The sequence below is a fragment of the Orycteropus afer genome, unplaced genomic scaffold (assembly GCF_000298275.1).
Source record: "Orycteropus afer afer isolate SDZICR_OR568_19922 unplaced genomic scaffold, OryAfe1.0 scaffold00037, whole genome shotgun sequence".
Taxonomy (NCBI): domain Eukaryota; kingdom Metazoa; phylum Chordata; class Mammalia; order Tubulidentata; family Orycteropodidae; genus Orycteropus; species Orycteropus afer.
The window spans coordinates 16,818,610-16,828,253 of record NW_006921624.1 but is presented as its reverse complement, the minus strand read 5'-3'; the positions used below and the strand labels follow the sequence as shown (position 1 = coordinate 16,828,253).

Here is a 9,644-nt window from a genome sequence, read left to right as displayed (position 1 = left end):
CTCGGAAACCCAAGGAGGGGTCGCTATGAGTCGGGGCTGACTCGACGGCACATAACAACAACAACAACAACAACAACATGGAGTTTACAAAGGAGCTATGGTGGCGAACTCCACAAGAACCAAAAAACAGAACAAAACAAAACAAACCCCAAAACAAATAAACAAATAAACAAACCAACAAAACCCCTGCCATCAAGTTGATTCCAATTCACAATGACCCTCTAGGATAGAGCAGAACTATAGAACTGTCCCATAGGGCTTCCGAGGCTGTAAATCTTTATGGATGCATACTGCCTCATCTTTCTCCCATGGAGTGACTGTTGGGTTCGAACTGCCAACCTTCTGGTTAGTGGCTGAATGCCTTAGCCACTGTACCATCAGAGCTCCTTCTGTGAAAATAGGGACTTCTTTTCCCCAACTGCTAAGTCTCCAGGACTTAGATCAGTGCCTACCACATAGTAGGTACTTCAGAAATGGTTGAATGAGAAAATGCACCCAACTGAAGAGATCTCTTCCTTTTGTCCCACCTACCAATGCCCCATGTCCCTCTGGGCCTCCATCCTGCACAGTCTGTCTTGCCCTCACATCTACCTCCTCACATCACCTCCACCTGCGTGCCTTTATGGGTGGTTTTGGGGACCTTCATTACTCACCCTCCATGTGATGACCAGCACAGTTAATTACATAAACGGACCATTCAAGGAATATTTGCTGTATCTGTTACCATGAAGTACCTAGCTTTTATCTAGCTTTCCTGAACAGTGTTCGTATGTTTCCAATATCTTTCAAGAACCACGGAAATGACTTCAACAAAGGCAGCTCACGTTCACAGTGGGGAAGTGGCTGTGTCCACTGTCCTTGATTCAGACAGGACTGCACAGGGTTCCCGACCATCTGGAAGCCCGGATCACAGAACAGACTGACTCTGGAGCCTGGCTTTACATCCACCGAAGCAGTCCGTAGGTGAGGCACTGCTCCTTCTAAAGGTGGGCAATCTGAGGGCCAAGGAAACAGAGCTTGTCAGCAATGTGGTGCCAACACCACCAGTCAGGAGTTTCAGGTCTTACTTTGCCCCAGTATTGAGAACTATTTTACTGGTGTTAAAGCCACGATGACATATAACCAGGTCTCTAGTAGTCCAGATTACTAGAAAAACTTGTTTTAGTTATCAGCCTTCTCTCTTTCAGCAAAAATCTGACAAATATCTTTAAAAGAAAAGAAATCAGTATTTTAGGAACATGAATGAAATGTTCTCAGGAACGATCAGATAACCACGAATTCTAGGACATTTTCAGAAACGTGTTCAAATCGAGGCAGTTTTCATCACTCAGAGTTCGATTATCCAGTGTGCAGATCTTAACACTCACTGCTTTTGTTGCTCTGCCACCTGTTGCTATCCTGTTTCTGTCCTATTAGATGGCTGCACGGAAGCACAGAGATACCATACTGGCCCATCGCAAAAAGGAGCGTAGGTCTTTGGTTGACGTTTTAAAAAATGAACTTTATTCACCTTCTCATCTCATTTCCTAATCTTACTTTATCTTTGTCCAAATTTCCAATGAAAGTGTACCCTGTTGTACAGAATGTATTTTGGAGTTTAAAACCATGATAAATCATTTGGATGAAAGGAGGGTATAAATGAGTAGTCAAGCAACAGACTGACGGGCAAACACTATTAGAGCAACAGAGAATTCTGAATTGTCGCCTTTTGCTAGAAAATCCCAGGACGGTCCAGGGGTGGTGGGGTCCATGGAAGAAGGAAATTCTAACCAGAACAGAAGATGCTCTTGGAGTCGATCTTCACTTTCCCCACAACTCCCGACAGGAAGTCAGGCCAGGCTAACACATTTCCTTTACTGAGTTCCTCTGGGCATGAGGTGGCCAGTGATTTCACCTGAAAGTTTAAGAGCAGCACATCTTTAGATAAGTCTTCCTTGTTCACAAAGACAGAGTTACAGCTTAACTTAGTCCTATTGAAAACATCCACGAATGTTCAGGGGATGGGGGACAGCAGGCTTTTGCATGGTATCATTTCAGAGCTGGTAGGTTCTCTCTCCTTCTCCTACTCCATCATTCACTCTCCTAAATATTTCCCCCTAAGAGCTCTGGTGATGTAGTGCCTAAGGCATTTGACTGCTAACCAGAAGATTGGTGGTTCAAACCCACCAGCCACTCCTCAGAAGGAAGGTTGGGCAATCTACTTCTGTAGTGATATTGCTTCAGAAACCCAAGGAGGGGTTGCTATGAGTCAGGTCCGACTTGACGGCAGTGTGTGTTTTGTTTGTTTAGGCTCATTGTAGCCAGAGATTCTACACATAGGCAATCATTTCTTGCCTAACTCTTTGCAGTTTGTTAAGGTATTATAGAGACTTTCCATCTAGTCTGTCTCTGATCTAGAGCTGAGAAAACTGAAGCTTAGAGAAATTCTGCTCCTGTAACAATACGAGGAGCTCTGGTAGCATAGTGCCTAAGGCATTTGACTGCTAACCAGAAGCTGGCAGTTCAAACCCACCAGCCACTCCTCAGAAGGAAGATGGGGCAATCTACTGCCTCAGAAACCCAAGGGGGGTCCCCAGCTCGATGGCAGTGAGTTTGGTTTTTTTGGTGGTAATAATATGAGTGAACCTTGATCAAGCCCTTACTCCTCATCTTTCAACCAAGCCATGTTGTTGTTGAGTAGATTCTGACTCACGGTGACCCCGTGTGTGCAGGGAGAACAGCTCCGTGGGGTTTTCAGTGGATGTGCCCATTCAGAAGCACATCACCAGGTCTGTCTTCCAAGGTGTCTCTGGGTGGCTTCGTACTGCCAGCTTTTCAGCTAGTAGTTGAGTGCTTAATGGTTTGAACCACACAAAGATTTCCAAGCCATACCATGAGAGATATATTTGTAGGATTTTGTTTAATCACGTAAAAAATCTGGTATGTAGTTCTATTTATTTATCTTTTACTGATAAGAAAACTGAAGGTTAGAGAGATTTAGTAACTTGTTCAAAATCATCACGGTGACTTCGTGGTAGAATTGGGATTTGGATTAGGCTGTCTGACTCCAAAAAAACCCAAACCAAATTCACTGCCTTCAAGTCAATTCTGACATAGTCACCCTCACTGGGTTTCCAAGGTTGCAAATCTTTACGGAAACAAATTGCCTCATCTCTCTCCCGTGGAGCAGCTGCTGGGTTCAAACCATCAACCTTTTTGTGTTTGTCTCCAGACTGTCTTTCATCACTAGCTCATATGATGTTTTTTATGTATGATCTTGTGCCAAGCTAAATATCTGTATCTTTATTTAGAGAGATTGGAAGCACTTTATTCTCTGATTCCTTCCATCACTAGAATTATATGATATTATAAAATAATCATTTACAATAAATTTTAAGAACATCACCAAGAAACTAAAAAGGAAGTTCATTGAAAGTTATCGCAGATAACCTCTGCCTGGCTTACTCTGATCATGCCATCAGACGATGTTGGTGAGAAATTCTGAAAATCAAGAGCTTATAATAAGATACGGCATCATTAGGCTGTTACATTTTCACTAGGTTTGTACCTTTGCATCTCATTACTCTCATACACTGAAAATGGAATTGACCTGCTGTGGAGACAGGACATAGTCCCAGAGGTTGAGCTGGCTTATGGAGCCCACAAAAGACTCTGCTGGGCTGAATCCCTCTCCTTTTTTGTCCTGCTCTTGCCCAAGAACTAATGCACCACCACCTAAAAAGAGAGAAAATAAAAAGGACAAACATTGGCCTGATTGTCTGTTAATGCAAAATGGTAACTTAATGAAAGCATGGCCAATATAAATGTATCACAGATGATTATGGAAAAGCAAAATTATCTAAACTTACTGTACATTTTATCAATCACAACAAATTTGATGTTTTATTTAACAACTTAAAAAATAGTCAGCTAGGATTTAGACATGATATTGGAATTATGAGTATTTAACTGCAAAAATGATATATATGTACATAATATTTTATGTCACATATAATTGTTAAGTCCAGTTTGCCTACTTTCTTCTAGGATATAATTCTTCTAATTTTGAAGAGAGCTTGAATTCTATTTGAGAAAGGTCATACAAAAAAAAAAAAAAAAAATAGCCATTAACAGCACTTCAGCTTGTATACTGAGCGCAAAACAAAAGAATCCCCTCACAAAACAAAACAAAACAAACAACGAACAACAAAACACCAGCAATTACTCTCCGCCACTGAAGTTAGATTAGCACCATCTGTTCTTAGCTCAATATGCTTCCTGGCAGTCTCAATACATATCCCAAAGGGCATTTCTTGCACAGAGGGTCGCGTAGCTCACCTAGGTGAAAGCTGTTGCTAACTCACAGTCTGCATAACTAAGTGGAAGTGAATGTGACAGATTAACTATTGGTCTTTGTCTAAAACCAAGGACGAGAAGCACTAGCAAACTCGATGTCTGCCTATGGCCTGCCACCGCCAGAGTCTAACAGAACTATGCTCATCTTGCTAAGACATACCAGGTATGACTGAACCAACAGAGAGGCCAGAGCCACCATCCAATAATTTCCCATCGATATATACTTTCCAAGCTCCGTTAACACTTGTCCAAGTGATTGCAATATGGTGCCATTTGCCATCATTCACTGCCGGGCAGTCTGTTATCCTTTCCTTGCCATTCACATAAAGAACCCAGCTGTGGAGAAAGATTCAGGGGACACAGTCATCAGCCATATGTGTCACCTTTTGGGTGACAGGTACAATTTCCCTTCTTTTTCTTTTGTAAACCCATTGCTCCTTTTTTCTCTATTTGGAAACATTACATAGGAGCAGATTTTGCTTACTAATTACATTTTACTATAGCTTATCAAGGGGTAAGAATAAGTCATAGGATGAGCTGAGAAAAGTGAGTCCAACTTGAGACAAATCACCAACCCAACTGTTCATTTGGGAGAGGGTGAATCGAGAGCGGGAAAGAGTCAGAGTTGTATAAATCTCAGGCTGGCTTTCTTTCCTTTCTCTACATATATGTTTCCTGAGCCTGGGAACAAACTTCTGAGATCCTAGAGAAAGGAAGCTCTGTTTCATGGTTGCCCAAACAGTCACATGCAGATAAAGTAGATTAAAAGAAAAGAATGATTGGAACTAGAGAAGCATGGCCAACTAAAAGAGGTTTCCAATAACTATGGCACTTAAAGTGACAAGGATAATAAAATATTTGAAGTAAAAAACCTTAGGAAGCATATGGCGATTTTCCCATCACTGTAAACCAAAATTCATTATTCCATCAGCAGGAACACTTTCTTTTCCTCTCCCTCCTGCCCCTGGAAACCACTAATAAACTTTGGTCTCTATACATTGGCCTTTAATTGTCTTTTTATATCAGTGAGGTCATACAATATTTTGTGTGTGTGTGATTTATTTATTTCACTCAGCACAATGTCTTCAAGCTCCATTCATGACTGCAGCATGTATCAAGGCAGCAGGATTCCGTTTAGGTAAGTATCACATTTTGTTTATCCATTCATCTGTTGAGCATTTAGGTTGCTTCCACCTTCTGGCTTTTGTGGATAGTACAGCAATGAACACTGGTGTACAAGTCTCTGTTTGAATCTCTGCTTTCAAGTCTTTTGGTTATATATCTAAGAGTGGAATTGCTGGGTCATATGGTAGTTCCATTCTTAGTTTTTTGAAGAACTACCAGACTGTTTTCCACAATGTTGTACCATTTTGCATTTGCACCAGAAATGGACAAGGGTTCTGATTTTCTCATCCTTGTCAGCACTTTTTTTTTTTTAATCTTAGCCATCCTAGTATAAGTGAAATGGTATCTCATTGTGGTTTTGATTTGCATCTCTCTGATGGTTAATGATGGTGAGTCTCTTTTCATGAGTTTGGTGGTCATTTGAATGTCTGAACATTTTGATCAAAGATTCTTTAGACTTATATTGATCAAAAGGGGAAAAATGCAGAACAGAATCTCAAATTATCATGGGATCCAGACTTTCTGGATCCATGGAGACTGGATGAACCCCAGAAACTATTGCTCTGAGATAATCTTGAAACCTTAAGCCAAAAATATTCCTAGAAGTTTTCTTAAAACCAAACAATAGTTAATTAGTTTAGAATTCTGCCTTCATTATGTTCTTTGGATCCAACTGACAACAGCAACTTGCAAATGAGATAGGAACCTTAGGGGGCGTGAGTTTGTGTTAATGAGAGGATAAAACACGCAGAATAAAAGGAGGGGAAGAACAGTTACTCATCTTGAAAAATGTCATCCATGTCACTGAATTGTGCACGTGGAACCTACATGGTGTAGGTTTTCTGACTCAACAGCACATAACAATAACAACATTCCCAACAACAACAAAATAAGTTATGAAATAAATGAAGCCCACAGAATTGAGTACTAACATGTTTTCATGTTATAAAAATGTTCATTTTGAAGGAAAAAAAAAGAGTAGGGAAAGTTGAAAAGAATTCATTGAATGCCTGAGTATCTCCTGAGCCCCTGCATTAACATAGTCATGAAAAAACAGTATTTTTGCAACATTGATTGTTGTCTCAACATTTCCTCACTTTTCTCCCCCTATTCAAGTAGGTAACATGTTTTTTTAAAACATCTGGGATTTTACTTCTGAAAGCTCAAGTCTGGTAAGAAGAGGGTTTGAGGGTGGGAAAGACTTTCACTAGAACAGATTGTCATGGGCTGAGGAGAGGGAAGGGAGCTCAGGGGGTCCCTGAGACCTGAACCGACTCACTAGCAGTAGGCTGCAGGTCTGCATGGATCTCAGGGGAAAACATGTCTATGTCAAAATGCACACCCGAGGGTGAAGACTGATTCACATTCGATACATGTGTTCATGGGTCAATAACGTCAATGAAATCCACTGATGCTTAGAGGCCCTAATATACAAAAGCAGCAGCACCAGGCTTAGAGTCAGAGTTTGACTCCTAGGTCTGTCATTTCTGATGTGTGAGGTTTTAGGCAAATCATTTAGTGTCTCGAAAACTTAGTTTTGCTATCTATAAAAGGGACATGAGTTCCTCAGGTCATCAAGAGGCTCAAATGAAGTAGTAATATAAAAACACAAAGCATGTATAAGGTATTATCACTAAACCTTTTCTTCTCACAGCACTTGTCCAAGTATTTTGTTTGATGATTAGACACCCTGCCATCCTGTTGGAGTACGGGGCCACCTCTGCTTCTCTATCCCCATCCCAGCTCTACCTTGGTGCCAGAATAAAGTCCGAAGCCTAAGTCCTCCATTCCACTTCAGGGCTACCCCACATGACACTTAAGCTCTATTCTAAGCAAGCTATTCAAATCCCCAAGAGTTCCATGTAGTTACTGCATGCTGACACTTCTGCTTACCCATTATAATCGGTTAGGAGGAAGGTATTGTCGCTGCCATTCTCAACTGCATAGGAGATGGGTGTTCCATAGTTGATGGTGTCACAGGATTTCATCCAGAATGCACAGGTTACAGCACTGAGAGATGGAAGCACTCCATCCAGCATGACATAACCATAGATTCCAGAAACTTCAAAATCCAGGTTAAAGCCTGTAGACTGTTCTGCAAAGAATAAGGAAATTCTACAGATCATGGTGCTTGCAAGGCATCTTTCAGTGCTCTGAGTTGAACTGACCCGGTGGCACACAGCAACAACAAGGTGAGCAGAGGGTGACCAATACTACTGTCAAAGGACATTGATTTCAGTCAGGAGGATTATTTGAGGAGCAGTTTCAAAGTTAATACATATTATTTACAAAACAGATAACGTTCTTTACAAATAAGACAACTGGGGCATATCTAAGATGGCAAAAGAACTCAGTAGTGAAAGGAAGCAGAGAAATAAGGAATCGTTGGAAGGAGAGGTGGAACTGCGGAGTAATTAAAGATGTGTGTGTTAGGTGCCATTGAGCAGTTCCAACTCAGAGCGACCTTATGCACAATACAACGAACCACTGCTCGGTCCTGCACCATCCTCACAATCGTTGCCATGCTTGAGCCAATTGTTACAACTGCTGTGTCAATCCATCTTGTCGAGGGTCTTCCCCTTTTTCACTGACCCTCTACCAAGCATGATGGCAGATACTAAAGTATGTCTGTTGCTGATGAGAATGACTCCATAGAGAGGAAGTAACACGTGATGCAGGACAGGCCTCATCCAGCCCCACTACTGAGAGGTTGGCAGTGCGAATCCTCCCAGACGTACCTCAGAAGACAGGGCTCTGGCTTTTCTCTATTTCCTAAGTAATTCAGCTCTGACCCTAACCCTGTCTAACTCATTCAAGAAAATGATAATTCTACAGTTAAAAGACTACAGTCCCTTAGAAAGTAGCTGAGGATTGGTTTATTGGTTCTCAAGCATGCCCAAGGACTTTCTCCTCCTAAATCAACCCTTTATCAAAGTCTTCTTGCTAAACAAGTGGAATGTGAAGACTTCTGCTAAGCACAATTTTCTCCAGCTCCCCTTACATCTCTAAGTTTCAATTTCCTCATCTGTGCCACTGGAGTAATAATAATTGTACCTAGTTTATTGAATGGTCACTTGGGGGGCACAAATGGTCAAGTGCTCCACTACTGAAAGGTTGGCTGCTCGAACCCGCTCAGAGGCACCTCAGTAGACAGGCCTGGTAATCTGCTTCTGAAAGGGTCCGGCGTTAGAAACCCCATGGAGAAGTTCTACTCTGCACACATGGGTGAGCCATGAGTCTGAACTGACTTGATGGCAACTAACAACAAGAGTTGTTGTGAAGATTTCAAATAGTGCAAAGGCCTTAGCATTGTTTTTGGCACCTAGATAGTGCTTGGTACTGGTGCAAATGGGTACAGTTATTATATTACTATTTTAACTATTGTTATTAACAACACTGAGTTCATATATACCTGTTTCACATCTACTGCCAGAGAATCCTGGCCGACACTTGCAACTGTATGAGTTTAATTCATCCACACAGGTGGCCTGGTTTCTACATGGGTTAGACTGACATTCGTTGATGTTCAGTTCACAGTGTGGCCCTGTGAAGCCTGCTACACAATGGCACCTGAAAGGAAACAAAATGATGTCACAGAACAGTTGTACAAAGGCTTTAGAACAAGTCTCCTGTTTAGGATAACGTTGTCTCAAAAGATGTTGTAAACTGACATTTTTCCACATCAAAATAGTGCTTTAACTGTGCGTTACTTTTTCCAGTTCATCTACCAAAAGTCTAGTTAAGTCAACATGTATTAGTTATACTGTGGTCAAAAACCCAAAAAAACCAAACTCACTGCTGTCAAGTTGGATCAGATCACTAGCGGCCCCTCCTTGGTTTTCCAAGGCGGTATCACTACACAAGTAGACTGCCCAACCTTCCTTCCCAACCTTCCTTCCAAGGAGTAGCTGGTGGGTTTGAACCGCCAGCCTTCTGGTTAGCAGTCAAACGCCTTAGGCACTATGCTACCAGAGCTCCCAATACTATAGTAGCAAAAGAAATAAGGAAGTCAAGATGAAGCATTAGGCGCACACCATGGTTTCTCTCCCCACAGAAGTGGTAGGAAAAAAGTAGAAAACATCCAGACACTGCTCTAAATGCTACGTAGATCTTCATGGTTTCTATAGCTTCAGCCCATCTTTATATCAATGAGGCAATACTATTATTATTCCCATTTTACTGAT

The 9,644-nt window shown here is 41.5% G+C and overlaps 1 protein-coding gene across 1 annotated transcript in view; it reads right to left on the bottom strand.

The window, feature by feature from the left end:
* The window catches only part of SVEP1 (sushi, von Willebrand factor type A, EGF and pentraxin domain containing 1), a 239,190-nt gene that overhangs the window by 85,314 nt on the left and 144,232 nt on the right, over nucleotides 1-9,644 (bottom strand). The window contains exons 25-30 of the mRNA XM_007936774.1: nucleotides 8,873-9,030; nucleotides 7,354-7,555; nucleotides 4,496-4,671; nucleotides 3,590-3,714; nucleotides 1,771-1,894; nucleotides 825-995 (exon numbers count right to left, since the gene is read on the bottom strand). Of these exons, the coding sequence (XP_007934965.1) occupies nucleotides 825-995; nucleotides 1,771-1,894; nucleotides 3,590-3,714; nucleotides 4,496-4,671; nucleotides 7,354-7,555; nucleotides 8,873-9,030 (956 nt within the window). The remainder of the gene's footprint in view (nucleotides 1-824; nucleotides 996-1,770; nucleotides 1,895-3,589; nucleotides 3,715-4,495; nucleotides 4,672-7,353; nucleotides 7,556-8,872; nucleotides 9,031-9,644) is intronic.